The following is a 26,524-nucleotide window of genomic DNA, read 5'->3' on the forward strand; positions in this document are numbered from 1 at the left end:
AGGCTCTGGTTCACAGCATTCTCACATCAACCCCGGTTGGATGGAGCCTCCATCAGCTAGATTACTGATGGTCACTCTGGCAGGGGGAATGGAACATGGCAAATTGTACATTAGTTCTTAAAAGCATCCACCTGCAAAGTGTTAGTTGCTCAGTTCTGTCCACTCTTTGTGACCCATGGACTGTAGCCTGCCAGTCTCCTCTGTCCATGGAATTCTTCAGGCAAGAATGCTGGAGTAGGTAGCCATTCTCTTCTCCAGGGGATCTTCCCAACTCAGGGATAAAACACAGGTTTCCTGATTTTCAGGCAGATTCTTTACCACTGAGCCACCAGGGAAGCCCAAAGAATCCACCTGGAAGTAACACATGTAACTTCCATCCACCTTTCATTGGCCAAAGCAGGTGACATGGCCATCCCTAACTTCAAAGACTGGTGCGGTGGAATCTTACCATGTGCCAGGAAAAAAGAGACACAGAATAGCGATGAACTGTCCTCGTGACAACTGCAATCAGTCTTCTAAAAGTATAAGGAGAAGTGGGAGACACTGAAAGTGCTTTAGAGATCAAGAGACCATCAAACATAGGAAGATTGTCAAACCATGTTCAGGCTCCACGTAACATCAAGAACCATCCTTTACTTTGGTCCCTATCTTTTCGGCTGTGTGTTTTTGTCTAGTAATACTCAGCTGCTTGGATGCAGGCATAGTGAAAGCAGAGAGTTGAATTCATTCATTTTTTTGATACTTTTTTTTTAAATGATACCTCTACCTACTATGAAAGTGGGGGTTTTGTTTGTTTTGTTTAATTCTATGCCCCAAGCCTAGAACAATGATTGGTCAGTAAAGGTACTGAAGGGTTAAAAGTGGATTCCCTCTCATTGCCACTTTCTTAGGGATTACAAATTGTGTGGTATATGCATCCTTCCAAACCTTTTTATATGCATAGACATATATTTTAAAATTAAAAACAGAACATTTATACAGTTTTCTGAAACCCCTCCTTCAAAAAAAACTGAGTAAATATATTTTTTGTTTTTTACATGCATATACTGCTCTATTTACTTATTTTATTTATTTGGCTGTACTGGGTCTTCGTTGCTGCGCGTGGGCTTGCTCCAGTTGCAGAGAGCAGGGGCTACTCTCTAGTTGCGGTGCACAGGCTTCTCACTGCGGTCACATGACTTCAGTAGTTGCAGTACAGTGGCTCATTAGTTGTGGCTCACAGACCCTCGAGTACGCAGGCTTCAGTAATTGTGACTTGAGGGCTCTAGAGCATGGGCTCAGTAGTTGTGGCACATGGGCTCAGTTGTTTCAGGGCATGTGGAATCATCCCGGACCAGGGATCGAATTCGTGTCCCCTGCCAATGCAGGGGATTCCTATCCACTGTGCCACCAGGGAAGTCCCTGAGTAAATATTTTAAAGGATAGCTTCAATATTAGAATCGTTTTGGTTTGCAAGGAGCAGAAATGTCATTTAAATTGGCTTCAGCAGAAAAAAAACATGAGCGAAAAGGCTTTATTTATTCACATACTAAATTCCTATGGACAGCTGACTTTAGGCCCAATTGGGTCCAGCTGCCCAAACTTTGTCTCCATGAATTTTTCACCAGTTCATGGCTTTGATTTCCTTTGTTTGGCTTCTTGGATCAACTGTTCTGTGTGAAGTCAAGATGGCCAATGAAGTTCCAGATGCACTCCACTGGCTCTTTCTGGAAGACTGGAAAAGTCACAGGGTTTTCTCTAATTTGATCCTCATTCAGATCACATGCCCTTCCCTAAACCATTCAGTTTGCTTGAAGGAGGATGACTACACTGATTGATCAAGTTGAAGTTACATGCCTGGGACTGGGAGATGGGGCTGGCCCCACCTAATAAGGGGTCTGTGAATAGGAGAGGAGGGGTTCTCCAGAGAATGTTGGGTGGAAGGGGGCTGTTTCTAGCAGGAGGGGAAACAAGTGCCGGAAAGCTGAAACAACAGATTTCCATTAAAAGTGGAGTTGTTTTTCTCAAAGGATTTATTTAACATTTTGATGAGTACTAATAAATTGCCTCCAAAAGTGTTGTACCAGTTCGTATTCCCACCAACAACAATGTATGTATTCTTTTTTTATCCTTACTCATGGGAACACTGAACGTTATCAGCTGCATTAATTTTTTGCCAATATAATGGACAAAAATGGTAGTTCATTATTGTCTTAATTTGCATTTCCCTGACCCTAGTGAATGTGAGCAACTTTTCTTATGTTTATTAGCCTTTTGTATTTAGTCTATAAATTGTCTGATTACTTTTGCCCTTCTTTTCAGTTGGGTTTTCTAACTTTTCTTACTGACTTACAGGAGCTTGTTGTATATTAAGGGTAGTAATTAACCTTATCTGTGTCTTAAATGTTGCCAATACTCCCAGCTTAGCATTCAGTTTTTAACTTTGTGGGGCTTTTCACTGTAATCGAATCTGTTGATATTTTTCCTTATGGTTTATGAATTTTATGTCTCATAGAAGAGACATAAAAAAAATCCTTCTAAATTTCTTTCTGGTGCTTTTATAGTTTGACTCTTCATGCTTGGATATTTAATCCATCTGGAATTCATTTTTATGTATGGATTTCACTTTTTTTTTCCATAGATAGATAGCCACTTGTTCTAGCACGGTCTCCTTTCCTTGTTGGTTTGAAATGCTGTTTTTATCCTGTGCTAAATTCCCATGTGGTGGGAGGGGGAGACTGAGAGACAACTCAGAAGATAAACTGAATGAGCGTGAGGGGGAGAGAGGGATGGAGGGTGACCACAGGGTGAAGGTGTAGAACTGCGAAGTAGGGAGAGGAACACGAATAGGGAAAGGGAGTAAGGTGCTTAGGTCAGTTTGGGGCATGTTACCTTGAAGTGCTTATGGACATGAAGGACATTTTTAATAGAAAAACATAATAAAGCTTTATCTTATTATACAATATTCACCATACACAGACTGCTTCTGGTTGACCTACTTGCCTATTCAGGTACTTGGTCATCCTGAGACAGGCTGGGACCTGGGACCTGAGACCTTTTGCTGCAGTGCTTCAGTGCTTGCGCCTGGACAAACGTCTCCTTGAGCAACAAAATACAAAGAAATTATAAGGGACTAAAAATAACTGCATACATGCGCAGATGGGGCAAATCCTGGATAACAAGATACAAAAAGATAAACAAAACCCAACCACCACTTCTGAAGAGCTAGGAACAAAAGCAGAGTACTGTGAATGCCCCTTGCTCTCAACACCACCAAGGGGTGGGCAAACCACCTAAGTAACCCCTCTGCGCCAACCCCTAGACACACCCCAACCCCCTCCCCATCTAAGGAACCAGCCTGCCCCTCTCCTCGGGGAGCGAGCAAGGGAAACTCTCACTTGTTTTCCCTCCCCCTGCTAGAGCAGGGGCCCCAATAAAGCCTTGCCTGAATTTCTTGTCTGGCTTCTAATAAATTCCTACTGATTGAGGAAGGCCAAGACCCCTGGTCGGTGTCAATTCTACAAATGTTTGGAAAGGCTCTACTATGGATGAAGATAAATCTTATTCTTACGGTAATAGCAACTGTTTGATGGTACATTTCGATTAGTGGTGATGCAAGCAATCTGCACCCAGCCTATTATTCACATTTTTAAAAAACATTTTTTCCTCTTGGTACTCATTTATTCTTCCAGATGAATTTTAGAGTTATCTTTCTAGTTTTCACCAAAGGAATTGGAATTTTAATCTGAAGTGCATTGGACTTATAGAGTAATTTGGAGAGAATTGACAGCTTTACCAAAGTTTTCTTCCATTGTAAGAAAGTGACATACATCTCTCCATTTATTCAGGTCTTCTTGTATGTCCTCAGTAAAATTTATTCCTCTGTATTTCAGCTTTAATTGCTGTTATGAGTAAAATAATTTTTCTAACATTTTAAAATTGGTTTTTGTTGGTAAAAGAGAAAGCTATTGATTTTTCTATATTTTTCTCTTAACTGGCCATTTTACTGAATTTGCTGATAAGATCTACAAGGCTTCAGTTGAATCATTGACTTTTCCAAGTAGACGATAATATAATCTGCTTGTAGTGATGATTTTAGTCTTTTTCCAATATCTGTATCTCATTTCTTTTTTCAGATTAACTGTTTTGTTTTATTTGATTACTTCTTTCTATTGACCTTTGTATAGCTTTATTGATGAATAATTGATAATACAAGGAACTACTTGTATTTAAAATGTACACTTTGATAAGTTTTCATATATGAGTATACCTGTGAGGGGCTTCTCTGATGGCTTAGTGGTAAAGAATCCACCTACCAATGCAGAAGTCTTGGGTTCGATCCCTGGGTCTGGAAGATTCCTTGGAGAAGGAAATAGCAACCCACTCCAATATTCTTGCCTGGGAAATCCCAAGGACAGAGGAGACTGGTTGGCTACTGTCCATGGGGGTCACAAAGAGTCAGATATAACTGAGAGCCTAAACAGCAACAACATCTGTGAAGCTATCACCAAGTCAAGAAAATGAGCATATCCATTGCCCCAAGAAGATTCCTTGTTTCCTCTTTTAATCTCTTGCTCTTACTGTCCTCCACCTTTTCCTTGCATCTGTTCAGTTCAGTTCAGTCGCTCAATCGTGTCCGACTCTTTGCGACCCCATGAACCGCAGCACGCCATGCCTCCCTGTCCATCACCAACTGCCGGAGTCTACCCAAACCCATGTCCATTGAGTCGGTGATGCCATCCAACCATCTCATCCTCTGTTGTCCCCTTCTCCTCCTGCCCTCAATCTTTCCCAGCATCAGGGTCTTTTCAAATGAGTCAGCTCTTTGCATCAGGTGGCCAAAGGATTGGAGTTTCAGCTTCAACATCAGTCCCTCCAGTGAATATTCAGGACTGATCTCCTTTAGGATGGACTGGTTGGATCTCCTTGCAGTCCAAGGGACTCTCAAAGAGTCTTCTCCAACACCACAGTTCAAAAGCATCAATTCTTCGGCGCTCAGCTTTCTTTATAGTCCAACTCTCACATCCATACATGACCACTGGAAAAACCATAGCCTTGACCAGATGGACCTTTGTTGACAAAGTAATGTCTCTGCTTTTTAATACGCTGTCTGGGGTTGGTCATAACTTTCCTTTCAAGGAGTAAGTATCTTTTAATTTCATGGCTGCAGTCACCATCTGCAGTGATTTTGGAGCCCAAGAAAATAAAGTCTGTCACTGTTTCCATTGTTTCCCCATCCATTTCCCATGAAGTGATGGGACCGGATGCCTCGCATCTGTAGGTAACCATAGATGTGTTGTCTGTCCCTATAGATTAGTTTGTGTTTTCCAGATATTATTAATTCATGGAATCATACAGGGCATACTCTTTGTTGTCTGGCTTCTTTCACGTAGCATAATCATTTTGAGATTCATCTATGTTGTTGTGTGTATCAACAGTCCATTGCTTTTTGTTGCTGAGTAGTATTCCATTGTATGGATATTATAATTGTTTATTCATTCACTTGTTGATGGGCATTTGGGTTTCCAGTTGTTGGCTATTACAAACAAAGCTACTGTGAATGTTTCCATAGAAGTCTTTGTGTGGTTATATACTTTCATTTCTCTTGGGTTGGTAACTTGTGAGTGGAATTGCTGGTCATAGGGTAGGTATCTGTTTAACATTTTAAGACACTGGCAAACTGGTTTCCACAGTGGTTGTACCATTTTACATTTCCGCCAGCAGTGTATGAGAGTTCCATTTGCTCCACATTCTAACCAACACTTGGTACTGTCATTAAAAAAATTTTTTAAAGCTATTCCAGTATTGATATATCACTGTGATTTTCATGTGCATTTCCCTAATGACTGATAATGAACATCCTTCCATATGCTTATTTGCCATCTGTATATCTTCATGGTCAAAGTGTTTGTTCAAATCTTCTGCCCTTTTAAAAAATTCAGTTGTTTGTTTTCTTATGAAGTTTTAGAGTTCTTTATATATTCTGAATGAAACTCCTTTATCACATACATACTTTGCAAACACTCGCTCCTAGTCTGAGACTTGTCTTTTTATTCCTATAACAGTGTCTTTCAGATAGCAGACAGCTTCAATTTTTATAAAGTCCAATTTTTCAATTTTTTCTTTTAACGTGTTTTATCTAAGAAATCTTTGCCTAACTGAAGGTGGCAAAGATTTTCTCCTATGTTTTCTAGAAATTTTACACTTTTGGGCTTATGTTTAGGTCTTAGATCAACTTTGAATTAATTTTTATATGTGGTGTGAGGTATTTTATTTTGAATGTGGATATCCACTTCTCACAGAACCATTTGTTGAAAAGATTATCCTTCTTCCCCTTAGACTGCCTTTGCATCTTTGTTAAAAATCAATTAATCATACATGTGTGGGTCTACTTATAGACTTTCTACTCTCTTCCTTTGGTCTATTTGTCTATCTTGATGTCAACATGCAATAGCTTCCTGATAACCTTGAATTTACGTAGTGTAAGTCTTTCAATTTGTTTTCTTTTTTATTTATTTTTTGGCTGCATTTGGTCTTATTTTCAGCTCCAGTTGAGGTACGTGGCCTCAGTAGCCCTGCAGCATGTGGGATCTTGGTTCCTTTGTAGGGAATCAAACCCGTGTCCCTCACACCAAAAGGCAGATTCTTAACCACTGGACTACCAGGGAAGTCCCAACTTGTTTTCTTTTTAAATGAGGCAATTTTTTAACCCAGCATTTGTTCTGGAAATGTTTTTTAAATTTTATTTATTGATTGATTTTTGGCTGTGCTGGGTCTTCGTTGCTTCTTGGGCTTTGCTCTAGTTGCAGTGAGTGGGGGGTACTCTCTAGTTATGATGTGCAGGCTTCTCACTGCAGTGGCTTCTCTTGTTGTGAAGCAAGGGCTCTAGGGCACATGGGCTTCAGTAGTTGTGGCTCCCAGGCTCTAGAGCACAGGATCAATAGTTATGGCCCGTGGGCTTGGTTGCTCTGAGGCATGTGGGATCTTCCCTGATCAGGGATGGAACCCCTGTCTCCTGCATTGGCAGGTGGATTCTCTACCACTGAGCCACCAGGGAAGCCCCCATGCATTTGTTCTAATGCTTCTCATTGGCAGCTGCCCTGTCTGGCATTCTGTCCATACCTCTCTATCTCTGAGGTGCCAGCTTGTGACCCTCATTTGCTCCTTGTCCACCATTTTCAGCCCTTTCAGGGCTTGGAGAAATTGGCAGGCCACACTCTTGGAGCCCCATGGAAGGTGCTAGATGTGATATGGCTTCTCTGATGTCCCCATAGATCTTGATCATGGAACCTATCTAGCACATCTCCAGAGACAGAGGTGCAGCACTGTGGAAGCCATTCCACAGCTCTCACTATAGTTAGTAAGGTCATTATGCTTGGCCATCTTGATGGTGTCCACCTATCCAGGGACTTTCAGCTTCCTGGAAAAAGGCTGCCAAAGCCCTGATGAACTCCTGCTTGTCCACTTCTTTTACAGCAACTCCAGGCACTGTGGCTTCCTTGCTGCCAGCCATGGGGAAGGTCTCTCCAATGTTCCCCTCCTCCTTCCTTTTCGAGGTTGTTTTGTCTATTCTAAGTCCCTTGTGTTTCCCTAAGAATTTTAGAATCAGCTTATCAGTTTCTAAAAAAATCCTGCTGGGAATCTGACTGAGGTTGTATTGAATTTATAGACCAATTGGGGGAGAATTGATATTTTAACAATATCAAGTCTTCTGATCCATGAGCATGGCATGTCTCTATCTTACTGAGTCTTTTTTGATTTTTCTAAGCAGTGTTTTGTAGTTTTCAGTGTACAGGTCTTATGTATCCTTTGTCAAACTCCCTAAGTAGTTCATATTTTTTGATGCTACTGTACATATTTTTTTAATTTTAAAAATTTTATTATTATTATTTTTTGGCTACATCACATGGCATTCAGGATGTTAGTTCCCCCACCAGGGATTGAACCCACATCCCCTGCAGTGAAAACATGAAGTCTTAACCACTGAACCGCCAGGGCAGTCCTGTTTTTTTTTTTAATCACAATTTCCACATGTTCATTGCTAGACTATAGCACTGCTAGACTATTGATTTTGTAGATTGGTCTTACATCTCACGTGCATGTGTGCTAAGTTGCTTGAGTTATGTCCAACTCTCTGTAACCCTATGAACTGTACCCCCCAAGGCTCCTCTGTCCATGGGCATTCTCCAGGCAAGAATACTGGAGTGGGTTGCCATGCCCTCCTCCAGAGGCTCTTCTTGACCCAGGGATAGAACCCGAGTCTCTTATGTCCCCTGCATTGGCAGGTGGGTTCTTTACCACTAGTGCCACCTGGGAAGCCCCATCTCACAGCCTTGCTAAACTCATCTATTAGTTCTAGTATCTATTTTTTTAGGTTCCATCAGATTTTGTACATGGACATTCACAGTGTCTTCACATAAAGACAGTTTTAAGTCTTCCTTTCAACTCTAGATGCTTTTTACCCCTTGCCTTAGCACACTGGCTAGAACCTCCAGAACACTGAATTGTGATGATGGGAGCAACATCTTTGCTTTGTTCTTGATGTTAGCAGGAAATCTGAGGTCCTGTTAGGAAAATTCACACTTTGAGTAGCTCCCTCTATGGGGTCTGGATTCCTCTTCTCTGTTGAGTCTTCCTATTAGTACAATGCAATGTGCTTTAAAACTCCAGTATGTTTTTTCTCTGTCATTTTCAAACAGATTTTTGAGGATGGTGTGGTAAACATATGTAGCCTTCCTGAATCAGAAGTCCAGGGCTTTATCAGGCAAATGTAAACACAAAAGACTGAAGGTAGAGAGTTAGATGATCTTATAAAACAGAGACTCTGGGCTGAAAAAGGAAGAGAATGAAGACAGAAGGGAGCTGATGGATGGGGAAAACATCTCCGGGTCAATTGTCAGGGGATTGAAGAACAGTTGTCCAAAGAATAAGTGAACAAAAGGAGCAGAAATGAGGTCATAGAGGAAAATGTGAGCACTTACAGGTTGGTGAAAATGTCCAGGATGTGAACAAGGGTGTAGGTAAAGGAGAAAGTGATTAGACATGTGAAGGTTGTAGAATGCAGAGGCTTTAGAGTTACCCAGGGTGCACTAGGGGGTGGGATGCCAAAAGACTTCAATAAACTGAAAAAGGCAAGGTCGGTAGACAACAGCAGTGAAGAGGGTAGAGGGTGGCACAGGGCTTTTACAGAAAGTGACAGAGTGATGGAAGCAGCAACGGGGAGCTAGAAGGACCTGACCTCACCTTCCAGCCCTGGCCCTACTTCCTGACCCTGAGGTTGGGGATGAGATTGAGTGGGTGGCTGCCCCAAGAGGGGGTGACAGGACCAGCAATACCCTGGGAGGTGCAAGACTTTTTCCCCACTTGTTGGGTCCCAGCTCCCCTGCCTTTAGTTACACCTGAAGATTGGAGTCCAGCCCTGACTCAGAGGCCAGGGACAGCAGGGCTGAGCTCAGCTGGCTGGCAGCTAAAAGCAGAGAAGAGCAGGGTCTTTTGTTTCCCTCAGGGGCTCACTTCACTTTTCTGAACCTCAGTTTTATCATCTGTAAAATGGAAAAGTTTTAGGGAACTCCTTGGCAGTCCAGCAGTTGGGACTCCACCCTTTCATTGTAGAGGGCAGAGTTCAATCCCTGGGTGGGGAATTAAGATCCCACGAGCCGTGTGCCATGGCCAAAAATTAAAAAAAAAAAAAATTGTTGTTAGTAAATAAAATAGGATTTTATACACACAGAGGATTAAATAAAATAAAATAGTGTCCGAAGTGCTTAAGAATGGCCCCAACTATGATTATGTTATATTCCTCAGGTTAGACTCTAATTTCCCTGTTTCCCTACAAAGAGCTCCCTGATTTTGACCAGAAGCCCATCCACCCCTGACTCAGGCTGAATCCACCTCACCTCTTGACAGTAAAAAGCTGGGGCTCATTCCTCAGGGCTGCTTCCGAGCCTTGAAGGTCATCCCTGAACCACCAGCTGTCACAACCTCTAAGATACTAGCATCAGATTTTGGGCTGAACCCGGATGGAGTCCACCACAGGACCAGGAGCAGGGGCTGCACATCCTATGAGAGGGACCAGGAAGCAAAGTGCCCATCCAGGCCACGGGGGCAGTCTAGGCTGGCGTGGTGGGGGAGGAAGGAGCTTTGATGGTCTCATAGCCAGTGGAGGAGGGCTGCTCACCTAGGGGACTGGCACTGACAGAGTACATGGCTGGTTACTCTGTGTGAAGCGTCTCCTCTCTGTGATCCTGTTTTCTAGATCCACAAGCAGAGAAGTCTAGAGAGAATTGCCCAAGAACTTAGTGAGAGCAATTATGGAGCCTGGTCTCTGTGCCTACGGCTCACTCCCCTCTCAATCCTTGCCTTCGTATCCACCTCGAGACAGCAGACGCTGGCTTCTTTTCCTCTTACCTCCCAATGTCTAGAAGAGGGTCCTGCTTCTCGTAGATGCTCAGAAAACATCTTTTGCTCATTGAAGGACTGTTGGGCATTGTACCAAGTGGCTTATATCTGCATGCCCTCTTTCTAATCTTCCCTCATTTTACAGATGAGGAAACTGGGGAACAAAGAAGCTAAGTGCTTAGAAAGGTGAGTAGGTGTGAGAAGAGATCTGGGTTTAAATCCTGCCTCTGCCACTAATTAGCTTTGTGTCCTTGGGCAAGTCACTTCACTTCTTTGAGCCTTGGTTTTCTCATCTGAAAGTGGCTCATCTCATGTGATTGGTGTGGGGCCCTAGAGTCCTGGCCCAGGGTGGAGACAGTGAGAGAGGGCTGAAGATTGGGGCTTGAGTCATCATTTCTTTGGGAGGGAGCCTTGCTTCTTTCCTTGGAGATGGGGAAAGGTAAAGGAGACGGGTTTGGGGAATGGAGAGACCTGAATTCTTATCCCATGCACACGTTGTGGGACCTTAGGGAAGGGACTTATACTTCTTTCTACTTTCCTATTGAAATTTAAATTCAGTTTCCACATCAGTAAAAAGGGCGAAAGCCTCTTGGGTTTATTGTGAGGATTAAATGAGGCCATCTTGCGAGTGCCCATAGTAGGTGATTAATAAACACAGTGTCCAGGAGTCCCCTCTACCAACCTTCCAGAAGAATCTCTCCAACGCAGCCTCTCTTCTGACCTTGTCTCCTTTAACCTGGCAAGTCTCTAACAGCTCTATGAAGAGTTCATTTCTCGCTTTGGTCTCCCCTTCCCCCAATCTTATTTGCTCCCCCACCCAGCCAACTGGAAGAGGACATCGTCCAGGTGGCTGGCAGTTCGAAGAGAATGCTTGCTTGCTCCCCAACCCCTCCTTGGGTGACTTCTCCCTGTCTACTGCTATGGGTTCTTTCTGAATCGTGGCACTTAAAAGCCCCATGGGCATATGCAGGGCGCACCACAAGCTTCTTATCTGGGCATTCACCATTAACAGCCCCTTCTCCAATGTTAACCTACCCCATCCAGTCTCTCTTGCTGCCATTCCTGCTCAGCCTTCTATACCCTCCATCTCCCACCTCAAGCATGCGCCTCGGCTGAGAACACTCTCCTCCATCTTCTCCACCCAGTAAAGTCCTGCTCTTCTTTCAAGGCCCACCCCAAATATCAATTATCTCTCTAATAAAGCTTTTCAGACCCATTTCCCTGCAGGAAATTGCTCAACCTCCGGGCTGGCCATACACACTGTTCACTGGGGCAGCGGGATGGTGTCCATGGGTGACAGCTGTTCAGCTCCTGCTTCTCTGGGAGGAGGGCAGACGACTGGCCTCCTGTCCATTCCCCTTCGCCCCTACCCCTGCCCAGGCAGCTGAACACTTGCCCAGAGCCCGCCATGGCCTCCTGTGCTTGTCCCCACCCCCTATGTGGGCTCAGAGCCCAAGAGGTAGCAGGTGTACCTGTCATCCAGCAGGAAGACTCTGACTCCACCCTACTTGGCTGGGTGTGAAGCTGTGTAGTACAGATGGGGATGTTGAAAATATCCGTGACATATTCCAAACTGGCCTACTTTCCTATCACAAGAGTCTGAGACTGAGACGGGCGAGGATGAGTGAGATGGGAGCTTGGGACCTGTTCCCACCTCCTTCTTCCTCTCTCGGCTCAGTTGTTAGACATGAGAGGGGTTTGTGACCTCTTCCAGCCATCTCTGCCTGGTTCTGGGGCCGTGTAGTTGGGGTGTTGGTGGGGAGGCAGGCTTGGAGGAGTGAGGCTGCAGTGGGCCTGGGGAGGTGAGTGGAGGAACCAAGGCCTGGGTCCTATCTTGGGAAGCTTCCAACCTTGGAGGCAGGACAGTGGAGGCCCTCTCATTGGACTTGGGTGCTGAAGGCTTGGGTTCTAGTCCTGGTTCACCTGTGAAGACTCAGACAAGTTTCTTAACCTCTCTGGGCTTTGGTTTTCTCATCAGCAAAATGAGCTACTCAATCCTTGCTTTCCCTCCTTGAACCTTTGGGTATGGGGTTGCTTTGAAGACTGTTAAGGGCCCTGCCTTAATTAATCCACTTCTCCGCCTTTCCACCTTGGCTAGGCTGTGCCCCCACATGGTGGCTTAAGTGGTCACCAGTTCCAGCCTTCTGCCTCCCATCAGGCCTGGCAAGTCCTCCACCCTTAATCCTGGCTTAATGATCCCTCAGTAGGGAGTCACCCACTGTCCCTGCTTAGTGCCAGGACTGTGCTTTGGACAGGAAGTTCACAATGGGAGCTAACTTCAGTTTCTCTTGCTGACATGGAACACTTTGGGTGTCCTCTGGCTTGTTTCCTTCATATATGTGGTGATCATTATTTTAGTTTTTCTCTTTTGGGGCTAGAAAGTGAAAGAGAAAGTAAAGCCGCTCAGTCACGTCCAGCTCTTTGCGACCCAATGGACTGTAGCCTGCCAGGCTCCTCCATCCATGGGATTCTCCAGGCAAGACTGCTGGAGTGGGGTGCCATTTTCTCACATCCCCTCTTTCCCTGTTTCTCGAGATGGGCAGGATCCTTGGGGCATTTTTCTGACTCTGGGAAACTGAATGTCTTCCTGCTTACAGATCCCTTGCCCAGGATCTGGGATTTGAATTCTCCCAGGAGCTGGGTAGGGAGGTTTGCGTCTCTGCCTCAGTTTTTCCAACTCACATACCACAAGAGAAATAAGTGGCCAAATTGGGAAAAACTGGTTGCTATGGTGCCATTAGTCAGGGCAAAACCAGAAGTAATGGTTCATATTTAAAACAGTTACTATGCATGTACCTCTTATCCAGCTATTCTGCTTCTAGGAATTTATTGTACATATAAACTCACATTGTGTAAAATAAAGTAACTGGCAGGATATCTCTTGCACCACAGCCTAAACATCTGTCAACAGGGCACCTTCATATGTGCTGGTGCAGAACAGTCTCTAGTTTATGTTGTTGAGTGTGTATTGTCTGCTGTCATTTGGATAAAACAACACATAAGAAATGCTTGTGAACATATAGGCAAGCCCTGAAAGACCAAAGAAGCTGGGAATGGTGTTTGTTTCTGGGTCTGGAACTTGGTGACTGGAACAGAACGCAGTGACAGGGAAATTGACTTTTCCTTTTGCACCTTTTGAATTTTGTATCACATACAAATAGAATTTCCTATTAAACAACAAATCAAGGACTTCCATGGTGGTACACTGGATAAGAATCTGCCTGCCAATGCAGGGGACACAGGTTCCATTCATGGTCTGGGAAGGTTCCATGTGCCGCGGGGCAGCTAAGCCTGTGCCTCACAACTGCTGAGCCCCTGCGCCTAGAGCCTGTGCTGCTAAACAAGAGAAGCCACCGCAGTGAGAAGCCCATGCACAGCAATGAAGATCCAGGGCAACCAAAACCCAAACAAAACAGAACAAAAAAGAAAACCAGTCAAATTAATTTTTCCAGCCCTTAAAGTCTTGTATGTGTTAATATTTGGCCCCAGTCATATACCAATAGTTTTTACTGAGAAAGTCTGACCTCTAGTAAGGAGAGTGAAGGAAGCCAGGGATGGATGGCACAGGGAGTGGTATACAGGCCTGGGTCCTATCTTGGGAAGATGCCCGAAGCTCTCCCAGCATGGAAGGGGGGCACATGGAGGCGCAGCCACAGGAGAACCCCAGAGAATCAGGGCAGCAGGTTGCCTGAATCCACAAGCACAGATACTCTGGAGGGTGGAGAAGATAGGGGGGACCAAGAGGACTAAAGCTCTGCCCCCACAGAAGCAAACCAGCTGGTCACAAATAAAGCTAAGTGAGTGTTAAGAAAACCCAGGGGAGAGGGACTGTTGGCTAGAATGTGTTTGTGTCCATGTGCCTGTGTGTGAGGAGGGCAGGGCTGGAATTGGGAAGGCTTTTATTGAGGACGTGGAATTTGAGCTGGGCCTGGAAGTGGGTGTCAGGTGTCCACAGGTACAGAGGAAGGAAAGGACAACCCCAAAGTGGAGAACAGTATGGACAAGGACATGGAGTGTAAAGGGAAGACACAGGATGTGTGTGTATGTGAGTGTCGTTGCTGGAGGTAGCCAGAGATGAGGCTGGAAAGAATGGGGCTAGAGCAAAACATTTCCAGCTGTGAACTCAGGTTGTTTTTTATAAAACACCGCAAAAATGATCATGTACTGGAATGTGTGGCAATGTCAAATCCTGATAAAGTTTTCTCAAAGATGATTCTTCATTTCTGTACTCATCTTGAGGATTACACTTTGAGAAGCCCTGCCTTAGGGGGTCCTAGGATGGGCTGCAGAGGTCAGGGAGGGCCACAGATTTCTTGCAGCTGGTCATGTATATTCATTTGTTTAGGGAAGGGGGCAAAGCTTTTGTCAGGACCTCAAAAGGTTCAAGATCTCCAAAGGACACAACCCTCTGCTCTAGGAGCGGTCACTGAAGGTCTTTGAGCAGAATGATCTAGTGAGGCTTTAGAGCTGAGGGGAACAGAAAATGTGCCTGATTCAGCCCGGGACCCCTCCCTTCCCTGCCTGTACCCAGAGAGGCTAGCCCAGGGCCAAGATCAAGGGAAAAGGATTTGGGGAAGAGTGAGAGATGCCAGAGAACAAGGGGCCCATTTAGGGGGTAATTAAAATAATCTGTGGGAAAGAAAACCGATGGACTTTTTCAAGCTATGTTTGGAGCAAGATGATCAGGGAGGGGTGGGCCAGCCTCGAGGGCAGATGGCACAATGTTAGATGAAGATGGGAAGCTAGCTCCTCAACACTTGATCAGGCGTCTGCTGCCTGCCTGGGAAGCAGGAACCTGAAAGGGAGGCTCCCTTGGGATGGGAGCCAGGCAGAGCAGGAGGCTGTCAAGATGCAGTCTGGGTCCAAAAGAACTGCATCCTGGGGTCCTGTGAGCATCTTCCAAGTATTCAGTGTGGGTGTCTGGTGCCCCAAACCCTGGGGAGTGGCTGTAACTCACGTGGGCACAAGCTTCTGTTTCCAAAAAAAGTAGACTCTGAAATCTACAGATGGGTCTACTTAATGAACTCCCTGGAAAATGCCTACTACATTTTTTTTTTTTGAGGTGAAATTCACATAATATGAAATTTACCATTATAAAATGAACAACTCAGTGGCATTTAGTACATTTACCATGTTGAGCAACCACTACGTCTATCTAGTTCCAAAACATTTTCCCAAAAGGAAACCCCATATCCATTAGGCAATTGCACCCCATTTCTTCCTTCCCCAGACAAATCTCTACGGATTTACCTATTCTGAATATTTCCTATAAATGGAATCATACAATACCTGACCTGTTGCATCTGGCTTCTTTCACTTAGCACAATGTTGAGGTTCATCCACATTGACTCATGTATTAATACTTTATTCCTTTTTATGAAAGAATAGTATTCCATCGTATGGACACATCACAAATTGTTTATTCATCCATGGAAGGACATTTGGGCTGTTGGGTCATATAGTAATTATATGTTTATATTTTTCAGGAATTGCCAGTTTCCTGTAGCTACTGAACCATTTTATATTCCCACCAGCAATAGATGAGTTTCATTATTAAATAGGTAATTCTGTGACCCTGGAAGGTGGAGAGGGTTTCTGGGTGCTACCATGGGTAAAAGAACTGAGGATGATCCAGTGCCCACCCTAGGCTTATAAGGCAGGTTGGCAAGTCTGGGAAGGATGCTGGATAGAGTTGGAAGGCTGTTTTTCCTTTCTTTCCCAAAGCAAGTAGATCAGGTGGTGAAGTCTAGAGCCTAAAAGCCAGCTGGGTATGGTCCTGCAGGAGTTGGGCTTGTGGTCCACCTGGGCCCCAGTGGCTCACAATATGTCCTCTCAAGGAGAGATGCAGAGTGCCTTCTTTCTCCTTGCTGTAGTCTCGTGTTCTCATCTTTCTTCTCTCTTTGCTTTCTGTGTCTAGGCAACTGAGTAGGAAAGAAGGAGGTGGGATGCTATATGCATGTTCGTGGACTCCATCCACACGCCCCTCTCTCTACTTAGGCCCCAGGAGGTCATCCCAAAGTGAGGTGGGGTGTTGGGACCCCTCTCCCTCACCTTTATTCCCTCCTCCTCCCACAAGAGGGGACCCACTGGCTTCTGCAGCACCAGCATGGTGCATGCAACTGGGGAGCAGGAGATCCAGCTCTGGCCATCTCCAGCCCTCGAAGGTCAAGGTTGGGGGAGGAAGGAGTCACCAGGGGCACTTATGGTGACTGGGATTGGCTTTAGTGTTGGTTTAAGGAAAGGAGGGGGAGGTACATTCATCTGTGTTACAGAGTTCTCCTGGACACTCCCTGTGCACCAGGCTCTGCGGTGGCTTGCCAGTTGAGCTCCACTAGCAAGCAAAGCCTGAAACTGGGCAAGCAAGAAAGTGGTCCCAACCCCACTGGTTCTCAAAGTGTGGTTCCCCTGCAGCAGCAGTAGTAGCATCAGCAGTAGCCACACTTGAGAACTTTGTCAAAATGCAAATTCTCAGGCCCCTCCTCAGACTTACTGAATCAGGAACTTTGGGGGTGGGACCTCCCCCTAGTTTCACAAGTCCTCCAGGTGATTCTAATTCTTGCTTTGGTTTAAGAACTGCTGCCCTGCCCTGACGGAGAGTCCTAGTTAACAGAGAGGGACTCAGTGCCCCCAGTCTGATGGGAGAGACAGGACTGTCACTGGCCATCTGACAGAGAAGACAGAGTCTTGTGCTCAGAAAATTCTCAGTCAGAGGGGGACATCTAGGTTTCTTAGTGCAAGTCCCTGTAGTGGGGTCCCTCCCTGCTGGAAGCACCACCCTGAGTTTCTTTGGAGGGAGCTGGCTACAGTTAAGACCCCAGAGAAACCGCCTCTCTACCACTTTTTCTCTCCATTTTTCAGAAAGTGGGTTTGATGTGCTAATGAGGACATCAATTATTGAGCTTCATTAGCATTCATTACAATAACAAGCAAGGGAGAGGGGACTGCAGGGAACAGAGGAGGGTCTTTTAAAACTTATTGCCATTTACTCCTCTCCTTGGGGTGGGAGGGGGAATGGGAGAGTGAGGCACACTGGAGGAGAGGCTTGGGGTTCGTGGAGACTGGGCTGTGGTCAGAAGGAAGCAGCCTCCACCTCCTCAGCTCCCCAACCCAAACCAGCCCGAGAGGCCAGCTCACTGCCCTGGTCACTCTTTCCTGGGAAGAGGGCTCTTCACAGCCCCCTCACTGCCTTTGGGCCACCCTGGTGGAGTCTGGATGGTCCAAATGGGGCTTATGATGTGCCCTAGCCAAACAGTCATCCTCCTGGCAGGGTGCTTTCTCAGGGATCTGGGCTGGGGGCCTCCAAGTTGGCTGAGTGGGCAGTTTGGGGTGTCCCACTATCATTTTCACATCACCTTTTCCCTTGTGGCTTTCCCTAGAGGCCCGTGTGCCCCTCGGCCCATACCAGGCCTCTTCTCCCTCTTCCTGCCCAGATGTTTGTCCAGGTGCAACCCTGGCTCTTAACACCCTTGGGGAAGGAGAAGTGACACAGAGAATTCTCACTTCTAGGGTGCTCCGTCATAACTTTGGTCCCTTGGTCTCCCAGGAAGAGGTGAGCAGGCTGGGTGCAGTGAGAAGGGCCAGGTGGGTGGTTATGATCTGCTGCTGATCTGCCGATCTGCTGTTCCAACATCTCAAACAAGCCAGCAGCCCCCTCCCAACCAAGATGCAGCCAGAGATGCAGGAGAGGCAGGCTAGAGGGAAGTTAACCTGTTGAGGAATGAGGGTGGGGGTGGGTGGCACCTGAGGCATCTCAGGTGGAGGCAGCTGGCACATTTCTTGTGCCTGGGCACCATGCCAGCTTCCAGGAGCAATTCTGGTCTCCCAGCTGGAGAAATAATACCTGTGTTTCTCTCGCTCTGATCAGAGGCGATGGCTTCCTCCAGACATCTCCCTAGGAGAAGGAGCCTTGGCTTTTGAGATTGGATAGGAAGGGGAGCAGGCACCTACCTTCTCTGGGGGGTGGGGGCAAAGGATTTGTTGCTGCTGTTGTTCAGTGGCTAAGTCATGTCTGACTCTGCTACCCCTTGGACTGCAGCTCACCAGGCTTCCCTGTCCTTCACCATCTCCCAGGAGTTCGCTCAAACTCCTGTCCAGGAGTCGGTGATATTAGAGGATTGGGCAGGGTCAGTGAGGGTGGCTGGTGTCAGGTCATCTGCCCTCAGGCTCAACTCAGGCCTCAAGGGTCTTTGTTTCCATTCACGAGCGGTATTCCTTCTCACCTCTCCACGGGACCGTGGAGTCCTGGATTAAGTGGAGGAAATCCTGGATTGAGGGGAGGAGGGGTTCAAATGAGCTCACAGTTATGAAAAAATGTTTAGGATCTGTCTCTAAAAAGTGAGCCACACAAAAAACGATACCTGAATCTGATTTAAGCCCCTCACTATGGAGTGGCCTTTGTGATGTGGGAGGTCACCTTAGGGTAGTGACTGATGGATGCATTGTCCTGCTGACATGTTTGAAATTATTCCCAATCTCTAGGGGCTAATTCAGAGTCCCCCTCCTCAAGTCCCCAAGCCTGTGGCTTATTGGAATCTTGTGTAAAGGCCAGAAAAACCTCCATGTGACAGAACAATCATCTTTCCAGTCTTCATCCAGGGGATAATGCCCAGTTCCTTAACTCTGATATAAATAACTAGTCTTAAGCTTCAGTCGTGTTCTTGCGCCCAGTTCTCTTCCTTTCCTCTAAGGTCATGAGAGTGTGTCAGATATTAGGCCTCACCTTCGGGCAGCCCACTGGGTTAGGAGATGGTGGTGGTGATATAAAAGGAGGCTGGGAGCTTTGGAGTCAGGCATGTCTGGATTTGAATTTCACCTTTGCTACGCTTAGATTAGGCAAGTGGTTATCCCTCTCTGAGCCTCAACTCCTTTCTCTCTGAAATGGGGCTGAAAACAGCCACTTTTGCAGGGTTGTTGAGATGCTTAAATTAGAGAATATGAAAAAACATATTGGGGGGCTTCCCCAGTGGGGAAGCTCAGCAGGTAAAGAATCCATCTGCAATGCAGGGGCCACAGAAGACACAGGTTTGATCCTTGGGTCAGGAAGATGTCCTGGAGGAGAGCATGGCAACCCACTCCAGTATTCTTGCCTGCAGTAGCCCATGGATAGAGGAACCTGGCAGGCTACAGTCCATGGAGTTGCAAAGAGTCAGACACGACTGAAATGACTTAGCATGCACACATATTAGGTGGGCACAATATGGAGGAGAGAAGAGACCTTGTCTCTTGGAGGGTAACCTGAGGGGCAGGGGAGGGGCAGCATCCTGTGTGGTTGAGTTGGGGGCCTGGATGGAGGAGGAGGAGCAGCAGCATCAGTCCCTAGCCTCTGGGCTCTGAGAGGCTTGGGAGGTGGTGTCCATGCAGCTGAAGGGAAGCCATCCCTCCTCTTGCCGACCCCGCCTCTACACAGGGCCTGCTGCCTCCCATGCCCATCCTGGGCAGGCAGCCAAGCCGGGAGCTGGATGAGTGCCCACAGCACGCTCAAAGGCCAAAAGATGGGCACCGTCCAGTTGGCAGAGGGAGAGGCAGCTGGCCCAGGAGGGGAGAAGTCAGGGAGCCGACTGCTGGGGTCGTGTGCCCAGACGGTGTGGCCAGGACGCGCTTGGCTGCCCTCCTGAGCTGTCCGACTGGAGCCCCTCCTCTTCCTACCCTGGCCTGGCCACCTAAGTTACTGTAGCTGGAGAGAAATTTCTAAGGGGCATCAGAGTTGCCCTGAGCCAGGCAGAGTGCTTGGCTCAGGGCAGACCTGGGGGCGGAAAGGAAAGTGGAAGAGAGTCTGGATTAAGGCTGCAACTGGGTAGACCAGGAAGTGGGGAAACCGGTTTGTCATTTGGGCCAACTGGGGTGGGGTCTCCTCTCCTGCCTCTCTTCCCGCCTGCCGCTCTGCCTGGTGGCCTACAGCGAAGAGAGGTACTGTGTCCCTTCCTTGCTCATCTAAGCTGGCTTTGGGAATGCCAGGAGTAAGCAAAAGGGGCAGGGGTCTTGGCCCACTTTCCCCTCACCAAGAGAAGTTTGAGAGAGAGAGGACAGGACAGAGAACCGGAGAGAGAGAGGGAGCAAGCAACTAGGACGGGAGGAGGGGACAGAGTCACCTGGAGAAGTCTGTGGAGCCAACAGGTAGGCTAAGGTGGGACAGAGAGAGGGTGGGAGTAAGGCAGGGGTGGGGTAGAGCTGGCGCTTTGCAGGCTTCTTGGAGGTGACTACGATGTCGCCAGGTGAGGTGTGAGAAGGGGCAGGAGCTGGAGCGCCCTCTTTTGGGGTCCTACTTGGCAGATGGGCAGAGACTCCCCTCACTCACAGCACCGGCCCCTGCAGTTTCAGCAGACGCCTGCAGGAGGGGCCGCAACCCGAGCTGGGGGGGGAGGGGAGACAGCCCAGCAGGGGGCGCCGGGGGACTGGGTCCCCGTGGCCGAGCCAGGTCTAAGGAGGGGACGAGGGGAGCGTCCCGGCAAAGGAGGATCCAGACTCTCTCTGCATAGGGAGCTGTGGCTTTCGGAGGTCACCTTGGCTGAAGAGTAACCCCTGGTCCCGCCCTGCCCCGTACCTCCCCGAATGCTTCTTCATCCCACGGCGCGCCAGGGCTGGGAGAACAAGTTCCCGCACCCTCGAGATGCACCCCCCTCCTTCGAGACCCGCTCCGGGCTTTAGGCAATTGTCTCTATCAAGGCTTCAGGATTGCTCAGGGTATGAGAAGCAGGTGCAGCGGGGCGGGAGGCCTGAGCGCGCCCCGCATCCGCGTCCCGGCCGCAAGCCGCGGGATCCAGCAGTGCAACTGGAGGGCGGGAGGCGCCGGCCCCCTCCCCTCCAGCTCCCTGCCACCCCAGAGGCCCTTTGTACGTTCCAGCCACAGGCGCGTGCCCGCGCTGCGCGCGCTCCCGCCCGCAGTGACACACCCGCACCGGCCCCCCCCGCGCGCGCGCGCACACACACACACACACATACACACTCGCTCTCGCACACTCGGTGACACGCCCGCGCGCGCGCGCGTACCCACACGCCCGGCCGCCGGCGCCCTCCCAGCTGGTCCACCCCGGCGGGGCCCGCGCCCCCGGCCCGCCCGCCTGGCACCGCGCCCCGGGGCTGGGGCCCAGCAAGGAGCCCGCGAGGCGGCGAGAGGGCAAGCGCCAGGCAGGCCGGCCCGGGGCCCCCGCCCCCCGCGCCCCCGCCCGATGGGGAACGCTCCGTCCCAAGGCATGTCCCTGTCTCTCTCCTTCCTAATGTGCCTCCATGCTTAAGTGGAAGGTATTTCTGTTTTCTTTGTGTGTTTTCCCCTCGGCCGGGGGCGGGGGCGGCGACCGGGCCGGGGAGGCGGCGGCCGGCGGGGCAAGGGGTGCTCGGGTCTCAGGTGTGTGGGGGGCAGGGGACCGCGGCGCGCCGGGCTCGGGAGAAGGACCGGGCGAGAATAGTGCTGGGTCCAGAGAAGGGGTCCGGCATTGGCGAGGCTGGAGACCGGGTGGGGAGGGCCTCGTGAGGCCCGGGGAAGGGAGCCCCGGAGAGGGGGGGTTAAATTTTGAAGAGGTTTGTGCGGGGCAGGGAAGGAAGGAGTGAAGAGAAAGGGGGATGGATGGTGAAGGGAATGGGGGAGGGAGTGGTCCATCCGAGGCGGATGAAGAGGAGGATGCAGAGAGGCGAAGGGGATGGAGAGATGGTAGGAGCATCAAGGGCCTCTCTTTCCCCCCAAGTCCCAGAATGGGGTGCACGCCCTTGGATGGTGGTGGTAGGCGCTTTGCGCCAGCCCCCCAGGGAAGGAAGGGGATGAATGTATTCTGGGATTGGCTGTGTTGCCAGGATACCAGCCTGTGTTCCCGCCCCCTTCCCCTTTCCTTCCCCCCCACAACCCCCACCCTCCCGTCACCTCGAGGCCCTAGCCCTGGAGACCTGGGAGCCCAGGTAGCAAGGTAGCAGTTGCAGAAACTGGGGACCCGCTCCCCTCTCCACTGGCGGGTAGGGAGGGGTCACGAGAGGGAAGGACTGGGGGAGGGGCCATGTGATCTTAAGCCGTCCGGGTGAAGAGGCCAGAGGGCGGGAGAGGGCGCCCCCAGCTGGGGAGAGCGTCTAGGGTGAGCGAGGAGGTAGGGATTGAGGGAAGCTGAACGGCAGAGGGCGGGGTTGGGGAGGGGCCGCGCTAAGCCCCCCCCTCCCCTCCCACGCACCCCCTTGCTACGTCAGAAGCTCCTGGGCCAGCTCCGAGTCCTGTCGGTGGGGGCAGCAGGATGCTGGTGGAAGCAGAGGGGGCCGGCCGGGTGCCTCCGCAGCTCGGCTGGCAGGACCCGGCGGGGCTTGTGCGGCTGCTAGTGCAAGTCCCCCCGCCCCACCCCTCCCCATGCAGCCCTGGCAGTGCCTCCGGCGCTTTGCCCTGGCCTGGTGGGAGAGGACAGCGGAGGGCAGAGCCCGATCTCCCAGGGAGGAGGCCGGACCGAGGGACCCCGGGGGCCGAGGGGAGCCAGGTGAGCAAGAACAGGGAATGTGCGAGGAGATCCCGGACTGGCAGTCCCTCTTCTCCAATGCTAGGGAACCAGCAGGTCTTGTAGCCCCCAACTTGAAGGGAAGTGGGTTCCTGGCTGGAGCCTTGTTTTGGGGAGGGAAAAACAGATGAGGGCTGGGAGAGGGGATAGGTAACCAGACTTCCAGGCTTGTGAGTCTGAATATTCATTAGTGTTGAATTTGATCACTTTGGGGCCGGGATAGGATGCCTTTTTCCAACTCTGAATATCTTGGTCTGGGTGACCTTGAGCCAACTGCTTTGGTGTCTAACTCCGTGCCTCAGTTTCTCACATTCCCTTCCCTATCCCTCTTGCTGTCTTAAAAAACTGATGAGGCGTTTGATGGAGACTGTCACTGTGAAAATGTGGGGCTCCATCATCACTGGTGGCAGCCGCGGTGGTGGTGGTTTCTGGCATGGTTGTGCATGTGTATGTATGTAGGGGGCAGTTATGGTTTATGTGTGAGGTCTTCTGCTGGTTGAGGCCACTGTGGGCAAGTGTCAGGGTCCGACATTCATACAGGAAGGAAGGCTCCGGGCAAGCTGGGAATTGTTGAGGCAGAGACTTAACTGGTGGCCTAGTGTAGAAGCAAGGGATAAGGCATAAGGGGAGGGGGTTCCAAGAATAAGATTCCCCCTCCACCCAGACTGCCTGGCACCCAGGCACCGTTGGCAGCGAGTGCAAAGGCTTTGCCCTGGCTTCCTGCCACCGTGCCTTGGGGACAAGAGGGTCTTTGTCCAGTGCTCCCCCCACCCCAGCCCTGCTCCTTCCGCCCTTACCATGATGGCCAGTTCTCTGTGATGACCCTTAGGGCTGGGATGGAGATGCAAGTGTGCTCTGGAGATCTGGAAGAAGCTGCTGTGGTCTTCAGGCAGTGCTGAGTGGAGACCGGGAGCCCTCCTAGGGGAAGGTCCCTGGGAATTGGGAGGCTTGCCCCTGACCCCATGCTTTCTGCTTGCCTCCTTGTCTAACCTTGCCTAATGAGGAGGGGATGGTGTCTGGGGTCTTCACGGCCTGATTCCTGCTGGGAATCCAGGGTTCCAGGTCTCTTAAATATGTACAGGGTACAGAGTCCGGTGCTGTGATGCAAAGCCTCAGGTGATCTCTCTTTCTCTCTCTCTGGCCAGGGACCCACCCTGGAAAAAAGGTTTAATTAGAACCATTGATTCCTTCTTTGGCTGTGGGCATCGATCTCACCGGTGTGGTCAGAGCTGGGGCTGATGGTGGCACGGCTGCCCAGTTCGAACAGGGAGGGGGCTGGGCTTTTGAAAGTATCACATCTGTTTTAGTCCCGTCTCCACTCCAGGTTAGGTCTTGGGGAAGGAAAGGAGACAGGGTTGAGGTTTTGACCTGAGGGAGCTGTGTTTGGAGTCCGAGGATCATCCCGAGTAGTGGGCCAGGCTCTGGAAGGGAGGGGCTGCTCCTTTGGAAGGGAGACAGTAGGCCCTTGAGGGGGCAGGCAGAGAGTTCAGGGACAGATCTGGAGCTTGCCATGAAAGCTTTGCTTTCGAGGAATCCCAAGCACTTATCTCCTCCAACCCCTGGCAAGGAGATCCGGTTTCTTCCTTCCTTTGTGTCTTCAAGGCCCAGGGAGGGACAGAGGCTGCCTCCGAGTCCCAGTGGGCCTGCGTCTGGCCTCTGAGCCTGGCAGTCTGACTGAACAGCCCCTGACTAGGCACAGGGAGCCGAGGGAGAGGCTCCTGGCAGCCTCCCACTGGTCTCTGGGTTTGGTGGGAGGTGGGGGACAGGTTGTGCCCCCCTAGGCCCTGGCTGCCTGTCATGGGTGGGCTGGTGCAGGTGCAGGCTTCAGTGAGCCACTCAGATGTTCTTTGAAGAATCCCTTGTTGGCTTCCTAGGGCCCATTCGAGCAAAGATAATAAAAATCTGGCCGTCAGCGGGTTTGAGGGCTGCATTTGCTTCCCCTTCTTTCATTACCAGCTCTGAAAAGCGGAGATGAAGGCTTTGGATTTGGCTGGGAAGCTGAGCTTGCCTGCCCCCAGGGAGGGAGGGGAGGAGAGCCGAGGGAGGCAGAGACGGGAGGACCGATTTCTTGGCAGCCAGGGAATTTGCTGGGGAGGTGGGCAGAGGGGCAGGGACACGGTCCCGGACTCCCTCGGGCCCCGATGGGGCTCCCATGACCCTCAGCCGGGCTCCAGCCTTATCCTTCAGGTCTGGAGATGGGGAGCCCCCCCTTAGCTCCACTGTTCCTCCATTCACTGCTCTGCTCCTCAGACGCCCCACTTTCTTCCCCAGTCCCCGCCACCCCTCCATCTCTCCCGCTCTGCCCTTCCCGCGCTCTCTCCTCTTTGTCTCCCTCACTCGACTCCTGAGTCTCCCCTCTTCTCCCCGTCTGCCCCCTCCAATCTGTCTGTCAGTCTTCTTTCTGTAGCATCTGTCCTGCTTTCTAGGACCGACTGGAAGGCTGAGAAACCAAGTTGGTGGGGGGCGGGGAGGGGAGCTGCAGCCACGGAAGGGATGGGCTTGAATGGACTATTATGGTCTGTCAGGTGTCATAGTTACCAGAGGCCAGGCGGAAGGGGGCTGCTGAGCACTTAGAGATGTGTGTGTGGTGAGGGCGCTGTCCCCCTCCCCGCACACAGCGGGCACCTTGCCCTGACATGGGGCTTTAGACACTCAGGTTCTCCTCCCACCTTCTGCTGTTTGGCTGCCGGGAGTCCAATGCCTCTGCCTCTGGCCCCGTCACCCCTCTGGTCACCCACTGCCCCAGGCATCATTACCGCGCTGGCCCACGGGTCCCCCACACCTCCTACCCAGGCTTAGATGGGGAAGGAAGGTGGCCAAGGGAACACTGTACAGACCCTGAGACCCCTTCACCATCATGTAAGCCCCCCATAAGGAAAACAAGACTTTCATGGAAAGAGCACTGGGCTGAGTAAAGAGACCTTCTTAGGATCCTTCGTTATTGCTCAGATGTCCAAGTGACCTTGACCAAGTCCCTTCCTGGCAAGGGCCTGTTTCCTCACCTGTGAAATAAGGGGGCGGGCTGTCTCCTCTCCAAGGTCTCTTCTGTCATTCCACCGATGTTGTGTCTCTCTTCTGGGTTATTTGCATATGCTTTGCATACATTAATGGTGCCTGCTTGAAGCGGGGAGGGTGCCGCCCACAGGGACCAGAGTCCAACCCACCACTCAGACTCCCCTTGCCCATTGGCCCAGGCTGTCACTGCGGGAATCTCCCAGAGGGATGGAAGCCAGGGTCTGAGAATTCCCTAGGGAGGTGGCTCCTGTGGCTCCTAGGGAGGTGGTGCCCTGCTAGAAGCAGAATAGGGGGGTAGCCCTAGTGGAGGGGACCCCTGCCCTCATCAGTCCTGCTCCAAAAAGTCCAAACAGGAAAGTCAAGTGGGTGTGAATTCACTGCAGTTGCTTGTGGCTACCACTGGTTGTATGAAATCCCAGTGAGACGGGCAGAGGGGCTTGGGGGTCTCCATCCTTTGTTCTCAGGGCCTAAGTACCCTCTACATTCCAGGAGCTTAGCTAGGTGTAAGAGTCCCTCCCTCTGGCTTCAGCTGCCTCCCGCAGCCCAGGACAGGTCCCACCATCTTATACCCCTACCCACTTCTGCTCAGGCACCTGGGCTCTAGGTATATGTGGGTAGGAACTTGGACCTGAGAGATGGTCACCGAGACCAGGATCATCGCATGTCTGGGC

The 26,524-nt window shown here is 50.0% G+C and overlaps 1 protein-coding gene across 6 annotated transcripts in view; it reads left to right on the forward strand.

Annotated features, from left to right (window-relative positions):
* The window catches only part of SRCIN1 (SRC kinase signaling inhibitor 1), a 174,581-nt gene that overhangs the window by 83,244 nt on the left and 64,813 nt on the right, over nt 1-26,524 (forward strand). For 2 of the 6 annotated variants that reach the window (XM_081582293.1, XM_081582295.1), the window contains exon 1: nt 22,584-22,820. The exons of 2 other annotated variants lie outside the window; for them this stretch is intronic. Coding sequence is in view for 2 of the 4 variants with exons in the window: in XM_081582290.1 (XP_081438416.1) it covers nt 22,697-22,820 (124 nt within the window). In the remaining 2 variants the exon portion in view is untranslated. Of the gene's footprint in view, nt 1-22,583; nt 22,821-26,524 lie in introns of those variants that run through there. 2 more of the 6 variants (XM_081582290.1, XM_081582289.1) reach the window with 2 other exon arrangements.

This window comes from Giraffa tippelskirchi, chromosome 3 (assembly GCF_054371585.1).
Source record: "Giraffa tippelskirchi isolate mGirTip1 chromosome 3, T2T-mGirTip1v1.2.pri, whole genome shotgun sequence".
In the NCBI taxonomy this organism is placed as follows: domain Eukaryota; kingdom Metazoa; phylum Chordata; class Mammalia; order Artiodactyla; family Giraffidae; genus Giraffa; species Giraffa tippelskirchi.